The sequence below is a fragment of the Meles meles genome, chromosome 7 (assembly GCF_922984935.1).
Source record: "Meles meles chromosome 7, mMelMel3.1 paternal haplotype, whole genome shotgun sequence".
In the NCBI taxonomy this organism is placed as follows: Eukaryota; Metazoa; Chordata; class Mammalia; order Carnivora; family Mustelidae; genus Meles; species Meles meles.
Window position 1 is genome coordinate 110695584 of NC_060072.1, and position 26404 is coordinate 110721987.

The following is a 26404-nucleotide window of genomic DNA, read 5'->3' on the forward strand; positions in this document are numbered from 1 at the left end:
CCTAGTTTAGTCTTTATCTTGATTCTGCTCCCAATATTTCCACTGTTTTTAGAATGCCTTTAGACTTCTTCACCTTGCGTTGCAAATAAAGTTAAGCCTTTTGGGAAGAGATTAGGCATACCTGCCCACCAGCTTCCTGCTTCTTTCCCCCAGGCAAAATTTCTAAATGGGGGCTCTGGAGATAAGGGGATGGACAATGACAAGTTCCTTTCTGAGTAATAGCTGCACTCTGAGATGGGTGCTTGTTGGGCCAGTGGGCATTGGTCTTGGGTCCTCTCAGCTTGCTTCTCCTCGTGTAGGACCTCCACCTCATGAGCTGGGTCAGGAATGATGGGTGCCCTGGTATTGTCAGCATAATATGGTCAAGTAGCAGTTGCCTCAATTCTGTAAGTAGGGCTAGTAGGAGGAAGAGCGTCCCTACTTGTAAACTCTTTATCTGGGATTAGCATTGGCAATAGGTAACAGAGGCAGAATGAGAAATACTGAGGTCCTCCTGTTCCTCCCACCCTGGGTGCTGGAGGCCTAGGGGCCTTTTGTTTTTGACTGCAGGAGTCTGGAGCAGATTCTGTGCTCCTCTAAGTTGGGAAAGGGGAGGAAGAGAGACATCTTGGTTCAGAGACCATTGCCTTTTTGCTTCTCTTACTGAATTTTCATAGGTAATCTTGAATGTTTCTTTATTTGCTGTTTACCTTTAGGACTGTTTCCAGAGGCTTTTAATGTTTTGTTTTAGTTTTTATCATTTTCATTGGGGAGCATGTTAGCAGAGCTCCTCACACTGTCATGCCAGAAGTCATTCTTTTGTTCTTACTGTTTTTTATTTTAACCATTCTGATTAAGCTTGTGGCGATAGCTCATTTTGGTTTTAATTTGCATTTTCCTGATGGCTAATGACATTGAACATCTTTTCTTGTGATTGCCATTCGTATATCCTCTGGCCTGTTCCTGTCATTTGTCCATTTTCTAGTTGGAGTGTTTTTTCTACTGTTGGATTTTTGAGTTCTTTATATAGTTTAGATAATAGTTGTTGGATATGTGATTTACAAATATTTTCTCTCATTCTACAACTTGTCTGTTCAACTTCTTAGTAGAGGGCTTCACAGAAAAGTTAATTTTGATGCAGTCCAATTTATTATTTTTTTTCTATTATGGATCTTTTGGTAGCTCTAGATTATGAAGGCTTTCTCCTGTGGTTTTTTTTTTGTTGTTTGTTTAATAAAATACGCTTCTGCATTTTATATTTAAGGCCATTATCGGGGAACTTGGGTGGCTCAGTTGGTTAAGCCTCTACCTTCGGCTCAGGTCTTAATCTCCAGATCCTGGAATCAAGCCCCATGTCAGGCTCCCAGCTCAGCGGGGTGTGTGTTTCTCCCTCTCCCTCTCCTTGCTTGTGCTCTCTCTCTTTCTCTGTCTCTGTATCTCTCTCAAATGAATAAATAAAATCTTAAAAAAAAAAAGGCCATTATCCATTTTGAGCTTACTTTTGTATAACATGAGGTTTAGATTGAAGGCCTCTTCTCTTTTTTCTTTTTTTCTTTTTTTTTTGTGGGGATGGGGGTGGCTCTCAATATTTGTTGATAAGGCCGTCCTTCCATTAAATTGCTTTTACAGGGATGCCAGGTGGCTCAGTTAAGCATCTGCCTTCAGCTCAGGTCATGATCCCGGGGTCGCAGGATCAAGTCCCACATGGGGCTCCTTCCTCAGTGGGGAGCCTGCTTCTCGCTCTGCCTGCTGCTCCCTCTGCTTGTGTGTGTTCACGCTCTGTTTCTCTGACAAATAAATCAATAAATAACAATTATAAAAAAATAAATAAATTGCTTTTGCATATATTTAAGAGTTAAGCGTATTTGTGTGTCTACATTTTGGATCTCTTGTTTTGTTCCATCAGTCTTTTCCTCTGCCATTATCACACTGTCTTGACTGCTGTAGCTGTATAATAGGCCTTCATTTTAGATAGAGGGATTTTTCTCACTTCATTATTTTTCAAGGTTGTTTTTGGTAGGCCCTGTGCCTTCCATATAGATTTGAGAGTAAGCTTGTCATTATCTTGTTTTGATAGGAGTTGCATTTAAGCCTACAGAAAATTTGGGGGAGAATTGATATCTTTATTAAGTCTTCCAGTCTATGAATATGGTATGTTGCTGTTTTTGTTCATCGACATTTTGTAATTTTTGGCAAACAGATCCTGTACATACTTTGTTAAGTGTATACTTAAGTATTTAATTTTGTTGGGAATAATTTTAAATGGTTATTTTTCTAAGTCTCAGTTTCTACATGTTTATTTTTAGTACATAAAAAAGTGATTGATACTTGAATGTTGATATTCTGTTGCAGAACTCATTTTATTAGTCCCAGTTTTTGTAGATCTTCATTAGCATTTTAAGGTTGGCTTTGAAGCATTTTACCCTTTTACCCTAATGTGGTGTATTAGTTTTTCCTGTAGTAATCAAATATTATGGGATGCAGGCTGTTACCCATTGATAAATTTTTTCATGATATTTTCCTAGTTGATTCTGTTGGGTTTTTAGCTAAGGCATCATATAATCTGTAAGTAGTTAAGAGTTTTTTAATCCTCATTTTCACCTCTTATTTAATTATCTGAAACCACCAGGACAGAGTTAAATAATGGTGGTGAGGAAGGATACCTTTACCTTAACTGTAATTTTACCTTAGACCTTAGTATCAATGCTTTTGATTTCAAAACATTGTATCAATGCTTTTGATTTCAAAACATTGCATCCAGGAGCAATTCATTTTATCTATAGTAGAATGCAAATTAGCTAAAATATATAGCTAACATTACAGTTGTTGAGTGTAGAATGCAAATTAGCTAAAATATATAACAACATTACAGTTGTTGAGTGTTTTAGGATTGGGAGGTTTTTGTTAAATCTTTAGCAGCCTGAAGGCTGACATAATGCTTTCTTCTTCAATAATCTTATTATTGAAACTAAAACATTGTGGTAGGCCTTCTTGCTTTGTATATATAAAGTAGTGAATAGAACTAAAATTTTTTGATTGAAGATTTTACAGTGCCTTATTTTGTTTATTCTTTTACTTGTAAATTTAGAAAGCATTGCTCATAGGAATGTATATTGATCTCTCAGGCCTTTTCTGGAAATTGATTTTCTTCTTTTTATTTTAAGATGAATCCTTTACAAATTCTTTCAGAAAACTTATTTGTTATTTGCTTGCTTTTTCTGAGTTGTGGATTACAAAACCATTCTAACTAATAGAATATTCCATTAATATTCTCATAAATGAACAATACTCCTCCATATATAGCTCCTGCTTATGAGAAGTTTGGTGTGGTCATATTTCAAGGCAGCTTTGCAGAAAGCTTTATTTTACTGGCTACAGTTTGAGAATAAAGATTCTGATTCTGTAGTTTACTTGCCACATAAGCCAAATAACTTCAGGGTTCAAATTTTTATCTCTTTTCCCCTAGTCTTAATCTTTTGGGTAGTAGAAAAAACGTAAACACTATGAGGGCCAGAAAGACATCAGTGTAAATTCCAGTGGCTCCTCTTTATTTTTATTGACTAATGGCCTTGAATAAATTAATCTACCAAATTTCAGTTTCCCCATTTATAAAATGGGGGATAAAACACCTCAGGGCGGTGGCTGTATATTAGGATTATGTGAGATACTGCATTTAAATTCTCTGGTACAGAATTTAATTTTGTGCAGTTGTTGATCCACAGTAAATTTAGCTTCCTTTTCCCTGAAACATAATGAAGTGGTATGAAATCGTTCTGTGAGCTGTATATAAATAAGTATAAGTTATTAGCGTTGCCTTCTCTTTTAGAATTGGGCATTAATAGCATAGTTTATAATCTCAGTATTATTAATATGCTTGCTGAGGCCATTATGTGATAGGCACATGCTAAGGTTTGGAGATCCTTAAAGATTTGTGTTTGTTCTTGCTCCAGAAACTTTGAAAGCCCTTGGAGAAGTCCTGTAGCAAACTCACATGATTGTATGAAACAAACAGTTGGCTGATTTTTAGTCTAATTTGAATTCTAGGGCTGATTCTTAGTCTTTATATATATATAAAGACTCTTAGTCTTTATATATATATAAGAGTCTTTATATATATAAAGACTAAGAATCAGCCATATATATATATAACCAAATACCCATTTTACCCTCATTTTACGTTATCCAGGCCCTCCCACTTTGCCTTATTCCTCCTTTCCTCCAGGAAGAACTTTGAATCTCATGGGCTTTTATGCATAACACATACCCTGGCTTCTTCTGTTTATGTTTCTAGTTGGACTGGCTGTGATAATGACCGTATTAGTATATGTGACTACATGTCTAAGTTAAGCTTTTGTACTGTGATTTTAAGAGGTAGAGGGCCAAGGACGTGAAATAATTGAACTCCTGAGGACTTACTACAGCCTAATTTAGAGATAGAGTGATGATTTCTGAGAGTTTTTACCACTCAAGAACATTTAAATGTTATCTGTCAAATAGTCATTAAACATTTATGTGATAGCACTTTCTAGGAACTTAAGGAGTGTAAAAGAAGTAAGCTTCAGTCCTGAGTTTCTGGCCTTCCAGGTTAGTCTAGTTAGAATTCAAAACAACTCAAATATTGAAATGTCAGACAGTTAAGGAACTTAAATGCAAAACATTACCAGTAATATGTGGTATGAAAGTCAGAGACTTTGTCCTGTTTATTTCATACGAAGTATGGTGAATTTTGGTTTCTTCACCTGAAAAGTAGATAATTCAAATATACCCTTTGAGGTCATTGTGACGTTTAAATGAAACTGGATATGTAAGACCCAGCTATTATGCATAAAATCCACATATTCTTTCTGCAGTTTGGCCTGGTTTTAGTTGAAAAATGATGTATTGTAAAATGGTATATTTGAAGTAGTAGTGGCATATTGTAAAATGATATATTGTAAAAAAAAAAAAAATGCAGGCAGAACAAAGTGAAAAGTTTTCTCACTTCAGACCTTAGATTCTTCCCTGTGTACTTCGGTACCAAGAGCACAGTTTTGTATACTTTCTAGTAATTATTCTGTGTATGTATACAATTATACTTTTATAACTTTTGGGAACAGTGTACATGTTGTCTTGTATCCTGATTTTTTTAAAAATTGATTTTTTAAAAAATTGATTTTGACCATCTTTCCTGTTGGCAAATATAGATATTCTATACATTGTTTTATTTATTTTTTTTTTAAAGATTTTGTTTTTTTATTTGACAGAGGGAGAGACAGTGAGAGAGGGAACGCAAGCTGCGGGGAGTGGGAGGCTTCTCCCTGAGTAGGGACCCTGATGGGGGGCTGGATCCCATGATCCTGGGGTCATGACCTGAGCCAAAGATAGAGGCTTAACTGACAGAGCCACCCAGGTGCCCCATGAGTTCTCCACTCGCTTGAGCTGGATAAGGGGCAAAGGGAGAGGGAGTAGCAGGCTCCCTGCTACGCAGGGAGTCCCAGGACTTTGGGATCATAACTTGAGCTGAAGGCAGATGCTTAACTGATTGAGCCACCCAGGCTCCTGTTGCATTATTTATTATTTTTTTTTAAAAGATTTTATTTATTTATTTGACAGAGAGAGATCACAAGACAGAGAGGCAGGCAGAGAGAGAGAGGGAAGCAGGCTCGCTGCTGAGCAGAGAGCCTGATGCGGGACTCGATCCCAGGACCCTGAGATCATGACCTGAGCGGAAGGCACTGGCTTAACCCACTGAGCCACCCAGGCGCCCTGTTGCATTAATTTTAATGATTTCTGGGTATTCTGTTGTTTGAGTGTATTATAATATAACCTGTGTCTTCCCCCAGCACTCATTTAATGTGTTTATTTAAAATATATTAATTTACAACTTTCTTCTCCTTAGGGTCAACTCACTATCCAGAAAGTCCCTACTCCCAGAAGGGACAGAAAGAAAGACCTCTTTGTAAGAAAGGCTTGGGTATCCCATGAACCAGACAGCAGAAAACCGATTGGGGTGCAGCAGGACTCCAGAGCCAGATATAAGGCTCAGAAAAGGACACCAACTGGATGGTACAAGGAGAGGTGATAATGACAGCCACCAAGGAAGTTTGGAACCTGTTTTAGAAGCATCTGTTCTTTCTTCTCATCATAAAAAAGTAAGTTAAAGGGAAGGATGATAAATAAAACAGCATTTATGGGAATGTGTTTGGAGGAAAGATACTTAGGAAAAGAAAAACTATGGGGACATTGCTGGAGAGAGGATGGGGTTTCGAAAAGGAATATTGAGCACATTTGTAAGTTTTTGTTCAGGATAAATTAGAGTCTCATTTTAAAATTAGCTAGATATTATTTGATTTTATAGTTAATCCTTTTCTGCTGACCCTAAAATCATACTTAATCTGCTTTATCTTGTTTGAGAAAGGAAATGGGTTTTTGTAGTTACTATTTAATCTTTATAATTCAGCCATGTTTTAGTTATGATATTATATTTTGTATTTTTGGAGAAATTCTAACTCTGTGCTGGAGCTACTTCTCCAGATATAGTCTATCTCCAGTGTCTACCTTGGGAATCATTAGAATTCTGGGAACAGAAGGCAGATTTTAATCTTTCCTTTTACTTCCCAGAGAAAAGAGCAGCCTTTAAATTATTTAAGCAACTATGCCTAGAGAGCAAAGATATAAGTATCTGTGAATAGCATCAGAAAGTCATTGTTTTATACATTTTGTTATGTGCTTTGTATCCTTGGAATTCCATAGCATGTGTTCACTGTTGTGGCTCTAGTACAGTGTTTCCCAAACTGTAGTTTTCCATTAGTGGTTGTGAAATTGATTTTGGTACTATAAATAGTATTTAAAAAATTAAACAGCAAGAGAACAAAGAGGTGCGTGTATATAGTAATAATCATTTATACTATATTATTTGATGAAATTGTTTAGTTTTATATAAATATGTATGTAGATATGAATAATATATACATTTCTTAATGTGGGTTGTACTTTACACATTTTGAAAGCCTCTACTCCAAACTGCATCTTTATCATCCTAAGAAATACAGTTATTTTATGGGTAATAGTGGTGTTGGTTTGAACGCCAGAGGGTTGTCTTGTCCTTTCAGGTCTCTTAGAAGAATTTCATCAGAGCACTGTAGCAATATAGAAACAATATAGGAAATTTAAGGTAGTTCTCTTCTTAGGAACACTTTATAAGCCACCTCCATCTTCTTGGCTAGATTGTATTACAGTGAAAGATTTGCGTACGTGTGTGTGTATGTGCCCACACATACAGAGAACAGGTCAGTAGGATTAAAAAAACACCTGTTTTCCTACAGTAAGTATAATATTATTTGGTCTTTAAACCGGCATTATGACTGTTTAAAAAGAAGTTTGACAGATATTTGGGGCAAGAACTTCCACCCACACTTAAGACTTTGCTTTCTTGCCATTTTAAAGTAATGTGTACTAGCAGTTAAGACTTCCCTATCTAAGCTGAGCAAGCTGTTTCCCTCATTTGCTATTAAGGCCTGAACAGTTCTCATTTTACTAATGAGAACTATCACTAAGCTTGGATGAGTGACTGGAGGTGGTTTTAAATTTTTTCCTCTTTATTACCATAAGTACAACATGAATTATTACTAACTATATGTCCATTAGATCTCTAGCATTTTTACAGCTTGGATGACTGAAAACTCGATAGCTGTTGAGTAGCACTTTGCCGTTTTCTCTGCCCGCTAGTCCTTGGCAGCTACCATTGTGCTTTCTGCTTTTATGAGTCTGACTGCTTTAGATTTCTCATGTAAGTGGAATCATACAGTATCTCTCCTATTACTGGCTTATTTCACTTAGCATAATATTCTCAAGTTTTGTACATGTTGTAGTATATGATAAGACTTCTTTTTTAAGGCTAAATAGTATTGCGTTGTCTTTATCCATTCATCTGCTGCTGGACATTAAGGTTTTTTGTACCTCTTAGCCATTGTAAATAAAGCTCTCAGAACTGTTTTTAGTTCTTTTTTTGTATATACCCAGAAGTAGGATTACTGGATCATATGACAGTTCTATTTTTAGTTTTCTTGTGGAACCTCCATACTGTTTTTCACAGGAGCTGCATCATTTTATATTCCCATCAGTAGTGCACAAGGGTTCTAATTTCTCCACATCCTTGTCACACTTACTATTTTCTGTTTTGATAACAGATGTGATGTGGTACCTCATTGTAGTTTTGCCTTGCATTTCTTTGATGATGAATGTTGAGCATTCTTTTCATATACTTATAGACTTGGAGAAATGTCTGTTCATATCCTTTGCCCAAACTCTTTAGAGTTTTGGGAGTTTATTTTTATATTTTGGATTTTTTAAAGATTTTTTTTTTAAGATTTTATTTATTTATTTGACAGACAGAGATCACAAGTAGGCAGAAATGCAGGCAGAGAGAGAGGAGGAAGCAGGCTCCCTGCTGAGCAGAGAGCCTGATGTGGGGCTCGATCCCAGGACCCTGAGATCATGACCTGAGCTGAAGGCAGAGGCTTAACCCACTGAGCCACCCAGGCGTCCCCCATTTAGGTTTTTTTGAGTTGAGTCATTTTGAATTGATTTTTATGTATTATGTAAGGGTCCAGTTTTACTCCTTTGCATGTGGGTATCCAGTTTTCTAGTACCATTTATTGAAGAGACTCTGTAGCCTCTTTTCCGCTATGTAGTAGTCTTGCTGTTCTTGCTGAAGATCACTTGACTATGTATGCGTGATTTTTTTTCTGGGCTCTGATTCTGTTCCTCTGGTCTATATGTCTTCCTGCCAGTACCATACTATTTTGATTACTATACTTTTGTAATATGTTTTGAAGGAAGTGGGATATTTCCAGCTTTGTTGTTCTTTCTCCAGACTATTTTGACTAGGAGTGCCTGGATGACTAAGTTGGTTAAATGTCTGCCTTCTGCTCAGGTCATGATCTCAGGGTGCTGGAATCAAGCCCCATGTTGGGCTCCCTACTCAGCAGGAAGTCTGTTCTCACTTTCCCTCTTTAAAAAAAATACTGTTTTGACTATTGGAGGTCCTTTTTCATTCCACATGAATTTAGGGATTTTTTTTTTTAAATGTTGGGGTTATCTTAAAATGGAGATACAGTAAACAATTGGAAGAGGGTTGACCAAGTTATTGAACACAGGGTCAGGAGACCTATCATCTACCCTTGTGAAATAGAAAGTTACTTAATTATCCTTGATTGATATTTGTCATAGATGATACCTGTGTTCTTTTCCAGTTATGATAGGATTCTCCTTTTTTTTTTTTTTTTAAAGATTTTATTTGAGGGAGAGTACGTGCACATGCATGCACAGAGGGACAGTGAGAGGGAAAAGCAGACTCCCCAACTGAGCAAGGGAGCCTGATGCAGGGCTCGATTCCAGGACCCTGAGATCATGACCTGAGCCAAAGGCAGATCTTTTAATTGAATGAACCACCTAGCTGGCCCAGGAGTCTATATTTTTATCAATTTTTTGATACTAAGAAATGGTCTCAAGGATTTCCAGAATGTGTACATTGAACTTTTTTTTTTTTTTTTTTTTTTTAAGATTTTGTTTTTAAGTAATCTCTACACCCAATGTGGGGCTTGAACTCATAACCCCAAGATCAAGAGTTGCATGCTCTGCTGACTGAGCCAGCTGGGCGGCTCACATTGAACTATTTTGATATACTAATATCCAATTTAAAGAACCGTTTTCAGTTCTTTTTTTAATTATTAGTAAGTACCTCTGGCAGTTTTGAGAAGTGGTTGTGTAATTGAATGCTTAGTAAAGACTGATGAAAAGTTGGGGAAGAGGAAAGGAGGAAGTGTGTGCAAGGGGATTTCAGTTAGTAGGAGTAGTGTGTGCAGGGTCCTGAATCCGAGAAGAATTTGGCATATTTAAGAAGTGTGGAAAGGGGGAGGATAGTAAGAAATGAGGAAAAAATTTTAGGTAATGACCTTTGTTGACCATGATAGTATATTGGAAAGTATATTGGAGGTTATTGGAAAGTTTTAGTAATGGAGTGATAAGATTTTATTACATTCTAGAAGGATCACTTTGGGCTCTTTCATGAAAACAGCAGATTTTGGGGGCTGTTGGTTGGGAAAGAAACTTGGAGATGAGTCAAAAGGCTGTTTCAGAAATTCATGAGAGTAGCTTATTCTGGGTTGATGGTGATAGTTGAGTTGGCAAGAAGTGGATAAATTTGAGCTGTGCTTTGGAGGTAGAGTTGACAACTTGCTGGTAGATTGGATATGATGAGTTAAGGGAGAAGGGAAGGAAAGGGCAAGAATCTGTCTGAGGGATGACGTGAATACTTGGATTGCTGGGGTATGATTCTGTGTTCTGAGATGGGAAATCTAGAGGATAAGTTTGGAGGTGAAGTAGGGTTAGATGGGAGGATCAAGAATTTGCTTTTACTGTGTTAAATATAAAATGCACTTGAGACATCTTAGTGGATGTGTCTAGAAGATAGGTGGCATTCCTAAGAGTGTTCTGGTCAGGTACTAATTATTTAGGAGCTAGCTGCAATGTAGATGATACTTAAAACCATTGAAATGGTTAAGGTTATTTAAGAGAGGAAGAGGGAAGAGAGGGAAAAGAGAAGGGCCCTAGGATCCAGCCTGAAGGACACCAGCATTCACAGGGCATTTCAAGGAGAGAGAGCAAGTAGAGGAAGCTAAGAGACTCTTGTAAGGTAGGAGGAAAACTCAGGAAAGTGTTATATCACAAAAACCAGGAAAGTCTTTCAAGAAGAAGGGGAGGGAGCAGTGATTGGTTTATTTCTAGTGCTGCTAAAGAGATCATGGACAAAAAGGATAGACTAGTGACCATTGGTTCTGGAAACATGGTGTTCATATAGGTGAACTTAACAGGAGCTATTTTGGTAGAGGAGTGGGAACAGAAACCAGACCTTGGAATAGATCAAATTGTGAATAGTAGGTGATAAATATTCATGGCATATGTAATAAGCAGTCAGTTCTCTGTCATGGAAAAAGAGGTTTCAGCCAAACAAGTGAACTTTTTTCCAAGTGTGTTTCCTATATGCTGAAATTATTTTAAACTTTCTGGTTTCCCACACAGAATAATAATAAAATTAGAATTACATAAAGCCTCTAATTTTTTGCTTATTCCTTTTATAAATGAGTACATTTTGCAGTCAATGGACAAGCAAATGTATAGATTATGTACTTATTTTTTAGGTGTTAAAGAATACTAAGGCTAAATTGGAGGACACCAAGGCCTACTGTATTCCTTTTTAAAAAAGATTTTATTTGTCATAAAGAGCATGCATGTGCATAAGCCGGGGGAGTGGTAGGCAGAGGGAGAAGCAGGCTCCCCCCTGAGCAAGGAGCCAATGCTTGACTTGCTCCCAGGACCTTGAGATCATGACCTGAGCCAAAGGCAGACACCTAACTGACTGAGCCACTCAGACATCCCAGGCCTACTATATTCTAACTCCAGATTTGTGGAGAATCTTTCCTAGATTCTTCGAACCTGTACTTGGAATCTGTACTTTGCTTATTTTTGTGGTATTTGAATATGATAATATGAACTGAGAATTGTAACACAACTATCTTCAGTGCAGATAGATGTTCTGGTAATTTTTTAATCTCTAAAAATGTTCATAATATGCATTTTGAATGTTAAAGAAAAGCAGAAGTTAAGATTGTGTGTGTGTGTGTGTGTGTGGTGTGTATATGTGTGTTTAAAGAGCAAGAGAGGAGAGAACAACTTTATAAAGTCATATACAGTGAAATTTAGAGTTATGTAAATATTTTAATGTTAGTGCACCAGAAAAGTATATCCATGTGTTAGGCAGCTTTTGCTGCAGGAACTACATACTACAGAGGCTTAATGACTTAGAATGATGGGAACATACGTGAGGGCTTTAGGTTAAGTGTGACTGCTTTAGATTGCCATTCTGTTGTGGGTCGGCTCCATGCATATTCATATTCTGGGATCCCGACTAAAGGAGACTTTCTGGGACATGTTCTCATGGCAGATTCCAAAAGTCCCAGAGAACAAATCAAATCACATATTTGCATTCAAAGTTTCTGCTCATATGTAATATAAGGTACATTTGCTTATGCTCCATTGGTCAAAGCAATTATGTGGCCAGGTCCAATGATAATGGGATGGAGATTCTATTTCTCTGTGGGAAAGGAGTGAGTAAATAATTGAAAAGTTTAATATGTAAGGAAAAAGCCATTCCCTATCCCAGTATCTTTATATAGGTTATTGTACTTCATAAAATAAATTTTCAGTGCTAGGGGTGCCTACCTGGGTAGCTATGTTGGTTAAGGATCCAGCTCTGGCTTTCGGCTTGGGTCATGGGATTAAGCCCCACATGTACTCAGCATGGAGTCTGCTTGTCCTCCCTCTGCTCCCCTCCCTCAAATAAATAAATAAATAAATAAATAAATAAAATCTTAAAAAAACAAAACACGGAGTTTCATTGCTGCCTCAGATGCTGGAGAGAATTTTCTTATACCACAGAATACTAGAATGACAGTTGGAAGTTGTAGGTTCTTCTATTTAACTCCTGATTATAACTTTGCAGAACTTTTCAGTACATCAGTTTCTCTGAAAAAGAGCAACAATAACATTGTGTATATCTTCGGTATGCATATTTTATGAATAATATGAGAACTTGTGAAAATTCTTTTAGTGTTTAGATTTGGTGCTTGCTTTTCTGTTCCAGACCGTTGCCCTGAATTCTAATAATGAGCATTGTGTTAAGAAAACAGAAACAAACTTAGTAGTATAAATATCCAGGGGTTTCCTAATATGATGTAAATGAGTGTGTGCATTTGAAGTGGCTGGCTATTCTATGATATGTTGAGTCTCTGTGTGTTATAGATGAGAAAACTTAGTGAAAGCCCAAACGACCATTGTAGTGGTTTACCCTTAGGAATTTCCAGTGTCTGGAGACATTTTTGGTTTTCAAAACTGGGGGAGTTGTGCTACTAGCATCTTGTGGGTAGAGGCCATGGGTGCTGCTAACCATCCTATAATGCACAGACCACCCCCACAACAAAGAAGGACCTAGCCATGTATGTCTGCAAGAGCTAAGATTTGTTCTGACTACCTCAGTAGCACATTGTCATTATAGCGTATCTAAAACTGTTACGCCTTCTGTTAATGTATTATAGGAATGTATTTTTTTCAGATCCAGGTCTTTCATTTTGTAAATTTCCCAAGAGATTTCATCAAATCATAATCTATGATGATCCATCTAAGTTGTGCTGTGCACAGCCTTCAGGGGCCCTGTTCAACTGCTCTGGGCCAGGTGCCTTTCTGAGCGCTAGAAATACAGTGATAGTTAAGAGCCACGATTTTTGCCTGTATGGTGCAAGTGCAAAGGTGAAGACACAGACGATAAACACCTGAAACACATAAATGAATGAGCTAATTATAAAAAATGATAATTGCTATGAGGAGAAAAGTATGCTAAGGTAATAAGATGAGAGTATTTTGAAAACCCCTTTTTTTTTTCAGAGCAGTTTTTAGGTTCCCAGAAAAATTGAGGGGAAACAGATTTTTCTGCATACTCCCTGCCCTCACACATAACCTAGCCTCCCCTACTGTCAACATCCCCCACCGGAGTGCTGTCTTTGTTAAAATTGATGAGCTGGTATTGACACATTGTAATTACCTGAAGTTCATAGTTTACATTACAGTTTACTCTTGATGTTGTATATACTGTGAGTTTGGACAAATGTATGACATATGTCCATCATTATGGTATTATGCAGAGTACTTTCACTTTCAGTGCCCTAAAAATCCTCTGTGCTCTATCAGCACCCCCCCCTCAGTTCTTTAGCTATTGTTAAGGAAATCATGTTTGAGGTGAGGCCTGAGTGATAAGGAACCAGCAAAGAGCTAGGGGAAGAGTATTTCCAGGTAGAGGAAACAAGCTAGTATAGGGGGCCAGAGGTGGAATAAGCTTTTTCCTCTCTGGCTTCTGTCCCCTCCCGTCTCCTCTTCCCTGCTCCTCTTCTTCACCCTGAGGATTGAAAGAAAGCCAGTGCAATTAGAGCATGAGGAACAAGAAGAAAGAGTGAAATGAGTTGAGGTCAGTAGGCCAGGGAGGCACCAGATCATATAGGTATATAGAAGGAGTTTAGATTTTATTTTAATAAAATCCGCTGGGAAGTGGACAGCCTTTGAGATGTTTAAACAGGAGGGAGGGATTGTGATTTTTAAAAGATCACTTTGGATGTGAAGAATGAACTGTGAGAAGACAGAATGGAAAGACAGGAACCTGTTGAATATTCTAGGTGGGAGAAGATCTTGGCTTGAAACAGGGTGGTAGTAGCAGGAAATGAAAGGATTCCCAGTATATGTTGGAAGTCAAGCCAACAGGACTTCCTGATGAATTTGATGTGGAGTGAAGAAAAGAGGGCAATCAAGGATGATTATTGGATATTTTAACTGCACAAAAAGTGGGATTGCTAAGGTTGGGGGCAGGCTTAAAAAGGGGAGAATCAAGAGTTTTGTTTTAAAATGTGAGATTCGAGATTCTGTTTAGTCATCTTAAAGGAGATAATTGAATACGTAGTAACTATATCACTATATGATTTTTAATGTACTACTTTTGCTTATTGAAGCGAGAAGGAATTTTAGACTGGCCAGTTTGAGATTAAAAATGACAACAAAGTTATGTTTGTTAGTTATGAGATGGTAAAATGTTTTCAGAATTTAGAATTTATGCAATCCCTTTTGTGTTCTAGTGGTTATCTGTTTCTTTTTATACTATGTATTTTTATTTATCATTTTTACTCGATAGGGTGGTATTTTCTAAATACGATGTTTGTGCTCTTTGGCTAATAAATAATCGAGTGAATGTGATTTTTTTCATCCTTATGAATGAACTCATTATATTGCCTTGAAAACCTGTATTTGATTTTCCTTTAATCTTAGAGTTAACCCAGAAGTCAAAAGCCTGAACAAAAGAACCATTTCTCTTCACATCTGTTTTTAACATTTTCTGTGAGGAATCATGGAGTGAGAGAATTCTGATTCTTAGATTGTGGAATGATAGAGTTGAAAAGACTCTCTGAAACCATCTTGTTTACTTTCCTCAATTTGCTAAAGAGGAAATTAAGTGTTTTTGTTCCTAATGAAAATTTGTCCTTTCTGTATTGTTTCTCTTTGGAATGGAAGTTCTTTGTTGAAAATGAGAAGATAGTTTATGGAGAGACCAGTGCATCTGTACGTACTACCTACCTGGGAGGTGGTTTCAGTAAGAAAACTCATTGGATCATTTAAGCAATGAAAACTTCTACTGCTCTAGTTTTCCCTTGTCCCTCTTCTTCATTCATTGCAAATTCCATTCTATATTTAATAATCTGTATACATTACTGTCCCTTGCTTAATTTCAGACTTGTTAGTATAGAATAATCATGGGAGCTAGGAAAGAAGGAAGATAGATTTACAGAAAGCTGTGTAATTTTGAGACTGAAATTAAAGACAAAATATTAACTTAGTACCTTCCAGGGACTTAATGAGTTCCATACACTAATTTTCTGTTTGTTTGTTTTTGGAGGAAGGATTCTTTTCTTGAAATTTCCAGTTTGAAGTCAAAGTATGTGAACTGCTAGCAAATAGAGTGTATCCATCTGAATAATTGTAATAGCACTCTCACCGACAGCATCTCATTTGCTTCTCAAAATTGCACTCTGAAATAGGAAGACCAGATATGATCTCTTTTTAAAAGTGAATGAAAGTGAGATTTAGAAAGCTTAGAGTAATTTGCCCAAGGTCACATGGCTAAATGAGAGCATGTGTTAGGTCTTCTGACTGCACTTTCTGCTGAACAACGCTGCCTTTATGAAAATTGCCAGGAGGCTGACTTCATGTTTCTCAATTCCAAACTCTGCCTCTGAGTATTTATGTTGAGCCCAGAGGTTAGATTCAACCACTGGTACTTGTTTTTTGAGACTTGTTGTATACACCTCGTTTTCTCTTAGACTAGGATAATTTTGCTTCTCAGATGCATTCTAACCTTTCAATGGAGTTTTTATTTTGAAAGTACATAAACCTCACGTTATCGTGGTGTGTTCTTCACATTTCTAATGATTTTGCATCATTTTCTTAGAGTGTTTGTTTCTTATTTATTTATTTAAAGATTTTATTAATTTGGGAGAGAGAAAACAAGGGAGCTTTTGCACCATTTGTGGAGGGGAGGGGCAGAGGGAGAAGCAGACTCTCTGCTGAGCAGGGATCCCAACATGGGACTTGATCCCAGATCCCAGGACCCCAGGATCATGACCTGAGCCAAAGGCAGATGCTTAACCAACTGAGCCACCCAGGTACTCCTATTCCCTCTTTTAAAAATACAGAACTTCAGGGGCGCCTGGGTGGCTCAGTGGGTTAAGCCTCTGCCTTCAGCTCAGGTCATGATCTCACGGTCCTGGGATCAAGCCCCGCATCGGACTCTCTGCTTGGCGGGGAGCCTGCTTCCTCCTCTCTCTGCCTGCCTCTCTGCCTATTTGTGATCTCTCTCTCTCTGTCAAATAAATAAATAAAATCTTAAAAAAAAATACAAAACTTCAGTAGATTGTATAGGCTTTAAAAAAAGGTGGTAGTTTCCCTTAGATTCTGTAGCTGTGTTAAATGCCAGTCGTGCATAAGGATAAGAATGTTATAGGAAAGGTAAGGGGCGCCAGGGTGGCTCAGTGGGTTGGGCTGCTGCCTTCGGCTCAGGTCATGATCTCAGGGTCCTGGGATCGAGTCCTGCATCGGGCTCTCTGCTCGGCAGGGAGCCTGCTTCCCTCTCTCTCTCTCTCTCTCTTTCTCTCTCTCTCTCGCTGTCAAAAAAAAAAAAAAAAAAAAAAAGAATGTTATAGGAAAGGTAAGAGGGGGTGACTTTTTTTTAAAATAAAAAACAAGTTAAATAAAATTTTGAACTTATAAAAATAAGGTTTAAAGGTAATTGTATCCATTACAGAGTGATAGTCTTTTATGCAGCTCTTTATCAGCAGATTTCCTTTAAATCTGTGAATCTATTTTGGAATGCTTATCTTGTCACCTTTGGCCCTTTAAGGAAAATAAACACAAATGCCAGGATATAATTCTCACCTACTAAATCAGAATCTTTGGGTCCTGGATGAGTATATTTTTTAAAATCTTCACAAGTGACTAAGATCCTCACTACTGTTTAAAAATTAGTTACAGTTCAAGGGGCGCCTGGGTGGCTCAGTCATTAAGCGTCTGTGGTCATGATCGCAGGGTCCTGGGTTCGAGCCCCAAATTAGGTTCCCTGCTCAGTGGGAAGCCTGCTTCTCTCTCTCCCACTCGCCTGCTTGTGTTCCTGCTCTCACTGTCTCTCTCTCTCTGTCAAATAAATAAATACAGTCTTAAAAAAAAATTACAATTCTTTTTTTTTTAAAGATTTATTTATTTTTAGAAAGTGTGTGCAAGAGGGAGGGTCAGAGGGAGAAAGGAGAGAGAATGTCAAGCTGACTTTGTGCCTAGCACAGAGCCTGACATGGTGCTCAATCTCACGACTGAGATTATGACCTGAGCCAAAACCAAGAGTTGATGCTTAACCAACTGTGCCACCCAGGCACCCCTGTAGTTCTCTTATTTAAAATAACATGTTAAAAACTTCTCAGGGGCATGGTTTGCAAAAAGGCAAATCTCTACGCATTCTCTGAGGAATATTTAGGAAATCGAGTTAGATTTCTTGCTGTTTGTTAAAGGAAAATGTCACATTTACTCACAGTTCACTATTTTTAAAAAAAAGTTGAGGTAATTCATACATAAAATTCACCCATTTAAAAGGTACAATTCAAAAGTTTTAGTATATTCACAGAATTGTGCAACCATTACAATATTCTAATTTAGAACATTTTTATTATCTCTAAAAGAAAGCTTTAACCCATTAACTATCATTCCTGTCCCCACACCTGAACTCTAGGCAGCTGATTTCCAGTCAATTATATGTTTGTATGATGTTAATAATTATTTTTGCTTGTAGACTGTGTTCTGTGGTGGAACAAGTCTTGCCTTTTGTCACCCCATCCTCAGATTCTAGCCCAGTCTTTTTGATTCATGGTGGACGTATAACACATAAGTTGTTGAATGAATTTGTCAGTAGCCAATATAGTGTTCTAGGTCTAAATGGTCTCAGGTAGTTTCCATAAAAAGATTTTCATATAGAAAGAGAATATTGGGGTATGCTGTTTTGATATTCAGGGAAAATTAGTTAACATATTTGTTTAATCTGTGATAGGATAATTATTTTTATTATTAGAAGAATGATAGTTCATATTTATTGGGCCTGTACAATGTATGAGGGAACTTTCCAAACTCTTTTGCACATATTGTCTCATTCATCCCTAGAGAAGCCTTATAGAGTAGGTATTAGTAGTATCTGTTTTACAGATGGGGAAACTGAGGTTCCACTGAATTTATATGAGTGATACACTGGGACTCTTATTGGAGGATTTAATATACTACTTCTCTTCATGGGACTGGATTTTCGTTTCATTGGTTTATTGTCAGAAGTGTGATTTGGCAGTTTGGTTATTTGTCTTTAATACATTTTAAAGGACACTGTTTTCATAGATGGTCAAAATTATGGAAAAAGAGACCTGTGATAGGTGGTAGTGATCCATTGTAATTGTGGATTTGACTCTTAAGTAGCTTCAAATGAAATATCTATGTGCACAACTACATTCTTTCCCTGTGTGTGATAGTCCTTTATTTGAGGCAATGGAGACGTTAATTTACTTTATTCCTTAAGAAGCAAAAAAAAAAAATTTTTTTTTAAAGAAAGAGGACTAGAAATCACATATAGTTGACCCTTGAATGATACAGGCTTAAACTGCATGGGTCTACTTATATGTGGATTTATTTTGAAATATGCAGTACCAGTACTGTAAATGTATATTCTCTTTTCTTTTTATTAAATTATTTATTATTATTATTTTTTTATAAACATATAATGTATTTTTATCCCCAGGGTACAGGTCTGTGAATCGTTAGGTTTACACACTTCACAGCACTCACCATAGCACATACCCTCCCCAATGTCCATAGCCTCACCCCCTCTCCCAACCCCCCTCCCCCCAGCAACCCTCAGTTTGTTTTGTGAGATTAAAAGTCACTTATGGTTTGTCTCCCTCCCAATCCCATCTTGTTTCATTTATTCTTCTCCTACCCCCGTAGCCCCCCCATGTCGCATCTCCACATCCTCATATCAGGGAGATCATATGATAGTTGTCTTTCTCTGATTGACTTATTTCACTAAGCATGATACCCTCTAGTTCCATCCATGTCGTCGCAAATGGCAAGATTTCATTTCTTTTGATGGCTGCATAGTATTCCATTGTGTATATATACCACATCTTCTTTATCCATTCATCTGTTGATGGACATCTAGGTTCTTTCCATAGTTTGGCTATTGTAGACATTGCTGCTATAAACATTCGGGTACACGTGCCCCTTTGGATCACTACGTTTGTATCTTTAGGATAAATAACCAGTAGTGCAGTTGCTGGGTCTCTTATTTATGATTTTTTATTAATAGTTTCTTTAGCCTACTTCATTGTAAGAATACAGTATATAATATACAAAATATGTGTTGATCAACTATTTTTGTTATTGATAAGGCTTCTGATCCATAGTAGACAATCAGGAATTAAGTTTTTGAGGATTTTTTACTACATGGGGGTGGGTGGGTGGGGGATTATACATGGTTTTTTGACTACATGGGGTGGGGGTGGGGGCTCATGCCCCATCCCTGGTTGTTCAAGGGTTAACTGTACTTTAAAATTAAAATCTCCAGTCTAGGAGTCTGTTTTTCTTTATGAAAAAGATTTTGGGGCACACTTAAAATTTGAGAACTAGTGATAATAGCCTTCTCCTTTTCATGATACATATGTATAGGTTCTAGATTGATGGAACTTCAGGGTAAAGGGTCCAGAGTAGCTGTCCTTGTTTGTAAATGGAGTATCACACAGTATATCTTGTAGTGTGGTAGTGAGAATGATACGATACCAGTGAAAACAATGCCTGGTACATAGAAAGTACTTAAAATGTTGATTATGACACATCATTGGAAGCCTGTATTTTTGTCAGAAAAGATTTGCTTAAATTTCACCCCAGAAAGGCAGACTGTTCTATCCAAAGGACAAGGCATAATCTATTGGATATTGTTCTTATTAGACTTTGTAATCATCTTTAAAAAACATTGCTATGATCTGTTTATGCAAACCTAAATATAATGCCTATCCCCTACATTTAAAAAAGTTTGGAGTGATGTATTTGCTCAATAAATAAGGAAAGGAATGAGTGAATGATTGAATCTAAGTTTTAGTCCTGTTCCACTGCTAGCCAGCTGTGTGATTTTGGCCAATTTTCTTTATTTCTTTGGGCCTCATTTTCTTAATATTGAAATGAAGTTGTTGGAGTTAGGTGATATCTAAGGGTTTCTCAACCTTCACATTTTTTTTTTAAAGATTTTATTTATTTATTTGACAGAGAGACATAGCAAGAGAGGGAAAACAAGCCAGGGGAGGGGCAGAGAGAAGCAGGCTTCCTGCAGAGCAGGGAGCCCGAGGCAGGGCTGGATTCCAGCACCCTGGGATCATGACCTGAGCTGAAGGCAGACGCTTAACCAACTGAGCTGCCCAGGTGCCCATGAACCTTCACATTTCTGTGGTACCCCCACTATAGTTTTGTTAGAGGAGAAAAGATGAAGAGAGTCATAATTAGTTTTTCATGGATTGGTCTAATTAGGTGTCTTTGCTTAAATAACTCTACCTAATAGCTACTTTTATCAAATTTGTTTTTATTTAGTGAAGCCGTTTCAGTGCTTCAGTATATAATCTCAGAGGAAGCAATTTGTTAAAAGGGGAAAAAAGGGCAGAGTTTTGGGTTCAGAGATACCTCAGTTTGAACCTCTGATCTCTTCTACATCATTATTTCCCAATATTTTTGAGTAAAAAACAAAACAACAAAAAACCTTATTGAAGTGTAATATGCATATAGAAAAGTACATGTTTTGTAAATGGATAGTGCCATAAATTTGTATAAAGTGCACACCACCTGTGTAACCAGTATCCCTAGAAGTCCCCTTAATGCCTTCCCTCTTCCATAGTGATGCCTGTCCCTTTCCCAGAGGTAACCATTGTCTTGACTTCTAACAGTAGAGATTAGTTTTCCTGTTTTTGTACTTTATGTCATCGGAACCATTCAGTATATACTTTTAAAAACATTTTTTCAATTTTATTAACATGTAATGTATTCTTTGCTTCAAGGGTACAGGTCTGTGAATCTTACACAGTTCACAGCACTCACCATAGCACATACCCTCTATAACCCAGCCACCCTATCCCTCCCCACCAAACCCCCAGCAACCCTCAGTTTGCTTACTCAGATTAAGACTCTCTTACTATTTGTCTCCCTCCCCGGTTCCATTTTGTTTCATTTTTCTTATATCTGGCTTCTCTCACTCAGTATCATGTTTGTGAAATTCATTTGTACTTCTGTAGCTGTAGTTCATCTTAACTTTCTGTGACTGTAACATATGTCTACTATTAAGGCTAGTGGGTTGTTTCAAGTTTTGGGCTATTACAAAAACGATTTCAATGAATATTCTAGTGCTTGTCTTCTGGTGAAGGTACAGAAGCATTTCTGTTAGCTCTATACCTAGGCATGGAATTGCTGCGTCAGGGGATGACCCCTTTCCTCCTTTAAACATCAAAAATGTTTAACAGACCATCACATGATGGTCATTTTTTTTTTTAATTTTAAAAGATTTTATTTATTTGTTTGACAGAGATCACAAGTAGGCAGAGAGAGAGAGAGAGGAGGAAGCAGGCTCCCCACTGAGCAGAGAGCCTGATGTGGGGCTCGATCCCAGGACCTTGGGATCATGACCTGAGCCAAAGGCAGAGGCTTTAACCCACTGAGCCACCCAGGTGCCCCACATGATGGTCATATTTTTAATATTAGTGTGAAAAAATGCATGATGGAAATTGATCAGGAATTCGTTAGTTCATCTATGTAAGATACTGTTGTTAGATTGGGAATCAAGGTACCACTCAGAGCAGCATAACTTCCCTTAGATTGCATTTCTTTATTTACCATGCTTGATCTGGATTTCTGTATCATAAAATAGGGATAAAATGTTGAGGATTTAATTGTAAAAGCACTTAGCGCAGTGTCTGGCATGTAGTTAGCACACAGGAAATAAGAATTCTCTTACCCCTCCTTTCTTTGTAATAGTACTCAAATAGTTGCAATAAATCTAGTAATCACATCCTGAATTTATTCTTACATCTCAGCCACCCTTGACTTCAACGTTTTTTTCACAAAGGTGTTTTCTAAATCTGTCATCTTAGTACTGACCTCTTTATTTGAGCGTTAACTGCTTTAAATTGAACTAATTTAGCCTGCTTTCTCCCCCTTAATAAGCTTTTCCTTCTGATGTCCTGGTTTCTACTAAATCGTCCCAGCTTTCTTCCAGGTTTTCAAATCTGGTTCCTAAAATGTCAGACTGGAGGGAATAGCAAGAGTCATTTAGTTTAGTAAAAATGCATGCATGCGTTTATTTTTTTCTGCAGATGTTGTTAGGTGTTTTTTAAAAAAGATTTTATTTATTTATTTTTAGAGAGAGAGAGAGTACAAGTCAGGGTGGGGCAGGGACAAGCATACTTCACACTCTGTGAGGAGCCCAGTAGGGGGCTCAGTCTCACCACCTGGAGATCATGACCTGAGCTGAAACCAAGAGTTGGGTGGCTTAACCAATGGAGCCACCCAGGACCCCGATGTTTTTTTTAATTATGTCTTGACACTCTGGGAATACAAAGATAAAACATAATTGTTGCCCTTAAGCAGATAACAACAGTCCAGTTGGAGGGACAGACAAGGAAATCAGTACTGTGCGACTCTGCAGGGTGCTGCTATAGGATTAACTGTACTTTTAGCTGGGGGTCTAGGGAGGCAAAACGTGAGTTTCAGAGTTAACTAGGTGAAAAGAGTTAAGCACATTCTAGGCAGAGGGAACAGCAGATGTGAAGACACAGAAGTAGGAAATAGTATGATGCTTTTAGGGAATAGTACCAATAATAGCTAGCATGTATTAAATATACATTGGTATGTACTGGTATCTAAGCCTGGAAAGTGTTCAGCATAGCTAGAATGAAGGATCAAGAGTGCAGGGTAGCAGAGGGTTTGGTAGCAAGTAAGCCTAGACAGTTGAGGCCTAAAATCCAGATTTCTAGACTCCTGGTGCATTATATTTTATCATCCAGAATTCTTTTTGAAATGTATGATGTGGTATGTTGGTTGAAATGAGTAGGCCATTTCTTCCAGGTCTCTGACTCCAAAACCTGAACTCTCTTAACTATATTTGCTAAAGCATATAGTTAAGCATTAAGGAAGTAAGCTCCCTTAGACAAAACCACAAAAGAGGCATTTTAAACCAGGTTGCCCTGATCTCTAGTTCTATGGGTGTTCTTCACATCTTTGAGTTTTCAAGATATTTAGTCAAAGAGAGCAGCCTTTATGGTTGTCCTACTTTTCTTCTGCTCCAGATGCTTCTTAATAAATGGGAGGATTAGAAGCCAGCTTTTACTCATTTCATGTAGGGATTATTTTTTGAGCAGTTTTACTTTAACTAAACTCCTAAGAATGCCACTGTATATTAATTTATCCTATGAAAGCTAACTTGTAAATAGGCTATTATCTGCTGAGCTCTACATTTTCTTTTCTGGAGGAAATGTATTTAGGATATTTGTTAAGACGAGAGAGTTGCTATGTGACAATAAAAAAAATTTGGATGGGGCGCCTGGGTGGCTCAGATGGTTAAGCGTCTTCCTTTGGCTCAGGTCATGATCCTGGGGTCCTGGGATCGAGCTCCGCATCAGGCTCCCTGCTTGGCGGGAAGCCTGCTTCTCCCTCTACCTCTCCTGATGCTTGTGTTCCCTCTCTCGCTGTGTCTCTCTCTGTCATATAAATAAATAAAATCTTAAAAAAAAAATTTGGATGATTTTAAAGAGCCTTTCTGTTAAGCTTTGATAGAGCTGACTAGTCTGTACAGGTTAAGAGTATATATATTTTTAGGCAGCCCAAAATGAATGTTTTTTTAATACATTAGCTATTGTACTTAGTTTACTGGACAATTCAAGAGACACAGTCATCAGTGCCTTTTCTCTTTCAGCTTTCATTTTTTGTAGACACCTTAATTTCCATTAACCCCTGTGTTTGTCTTTGCTAGCTTTATCAGCTTACTACCTTACTACACATTTCAGATTTCTAAATTAAAGCTGGGTTCAGCCTGTCCACTTTCCAAAAAGACCATTTAATAACCTGTTGCTCAAACTAAGCCAGGTTTATTACATGCTGCAGTAAGAGTGCATACCACATATGTGGTATGTGTTTTACAAAGGAGAAGTCATAGATGGATATCTCTGGGGTTTAGGGGTCTGGGTTCTAGTGGTTTAAGTCAGGTCTTTGATTACAGCAGTCATGGGGTGCCTGGGTGGCTCAGTCAGTTGAGTGTCCAACTCTTGATTTGGGCTCAGGTCATGATCTCAGGGTCATGAGAGTGAGCCCTGTGTGGGGTTCTGCGTTGAGTGCAGTCTGTGATCCCCCTCCCACCAATGCTCTCTCTCTAAAATAAATGCATCTTTAAAAAAATGAATAGAGGGGTGGCTGGGTGGCGGAGCTGGTTAAGTGTCAGACGCTTGGTTTTGGCTTAGGTCATGATCTCAGGGTGATGAGATCAAACCCCACATTGGGCCCTATGCTCAGCGCAGAGTCTGCTTGGAGTCTCTCTCTCCCTGTTCCTCTGCCCCCCCACATGTGTGTGTGTGGGTGCGCATGCACGCTATCTTTCTCAAATCTTAAAAAAAAAAAAAAAATACAGCAGTCATACTGGCTTGCACACAGTTTGTGATTTGATAGTTTAGGATTGGTAGAGCAAGTCTTGATGAACAGTTACTTGATAAGTGAGCAGATTTGCCCAGTTGAACAATTTATACTAAGGGGCTGGTTGAGCAGTCTGTTGTATAGTTAAATGAATTTTTGAGAAGTTTCTAAAGCTAATAATAAAATTATTTACTGGTTAGTATTCTAAACCTTCTTGGGCACGAATTCCCTGGAACAGATGATAAAATAGGGGCCTTAGATCTTAGTCCTCATAATTAAGCAGTTCTCAGTAATATCTATAAAGGCAGACAAATTTTAACCAGAGATTTACTGTCTTCTCCCCTGGGTATTTTACCATTTCCTTGACCTTTATGTTCCAACTGTGTAAGGTATTACCATTGTGGATCTGTGTGGCATTTTGTCTGCTAGTCTACTGACTTCAAATAATATTTACATTTGTAGTTTATGTTTTGCTACTTTCCTGAATGCATCTTTAGCTTCAGTTGAACTGAAAGGGTCTTTTGTCCTCAAAGTGGTACTTTCGCTTTTTCCTCTTTTGACTATTCTCTTTTATCTTTTCAAAATTCTGTTTTTCACGCAATCTTTTCTGAGCTCCAGATTTCCCTGCCTTTAAACTAGTTACACTTTATTTCTGTTTTAGTCATTTACATGGCGTGTTTTCCAACTTCATTAGGTTGGAAGCCTGTGGATGACAGAGACTATACCCTACTTCTCTATTTATAAATCTTTTCAGTAGAAGTACCTGAGTGGCTCAGTCGGTTAAGCGTCTGCCTTCAGCTCAAGTCACGATCCTGGGATTGAGTCCTGTATTGGGCTTCTTGCTCAGTGGGAAGCCTGCTTTTCTCTCTGCCTGCTGCTCCTTCTGCTTGTGTGGTCTCTCCGTCTCTCCCTTTTGCTCTCTCTCTGACAAATAAATATCTTTTTTGAATAAAATAATCTTTTTAGTAAACATTTGTTAGCTTACTGTATTGAAGTGAGTTGTGCTAAAACAAGTAAATGCCCAAGTGAATTCTTTTCATATTAGACTGACCTTAAAGGTCTTTCATCTTTATCACTATGGTTCTCTGTCTTTCCAAAGACAAAATATATATTCTAGAGAACCATCATTTTAGGTTGCACTGTGGATAGATCATCAGAGTCGGATATCATTGTATTTTGAAATATAAGTTTAACTTAGTCTTTTCACAGATGGACCTCACTGAATGTAGGAGAAAAATACTTAAAAGGTGACTTTGTACTTCAGAGCATTGACCTTTAAGTTTAAATATAGTAATTTGTTTGTAGAAAACCTTAGAGAATTAAATCTTATGCCTTTTTAAAAAAAAAGATTATTTATTTATTTGTCAGAGTGAGAGAGAGAGCACAAAGCAGGGACAGTGGCAGGCAGAGGGAGAAGCAGGCTCCCGACTGAGTAAGGAGCCCTATGTACGACTTGATCCGAGGACCCTGGGAGCATGACCTGAGCTGAAGGCAGATGCTTAACTCACTGAGCCACCCAGGTGTTCCAATTTTATGCCTTTTTTAAGGCAGCTTTAGT

At 37.7% G+C, this 26404-nt stretch overlaps 1 protein-coding gene across 6 annotated transcripts in view; it reads left to right on the forward strand.

Moving 5' to 3' along the window:
- ADIPOR2 (adiponectin receptor 2) overlaps positions 1-26404 on the forward strand; it is a 93969-nt gene that overhangs the window by 42710 nt on the left and 24855 nt on the right. For 5 of the 6 annotated variants that reach the window (XM_046011068.1, XM_046011069.1, XM_046011067.1 and 2 more), the window contains one exon: positions 5858-6110. In XM_046011068.1, the coding sequence (XP_045867024.1) occupies positions 5940-6110 (171 nt within the window). In that variant the 5' untranslated portion in view covers positions 5858-5939. Of the gene's footprint in view, positions 1-5857; positions 6115-26404 lie in introns of those variants that run through there. The other variant, XM_046011071.1, reaches the window with a different exon arrangement.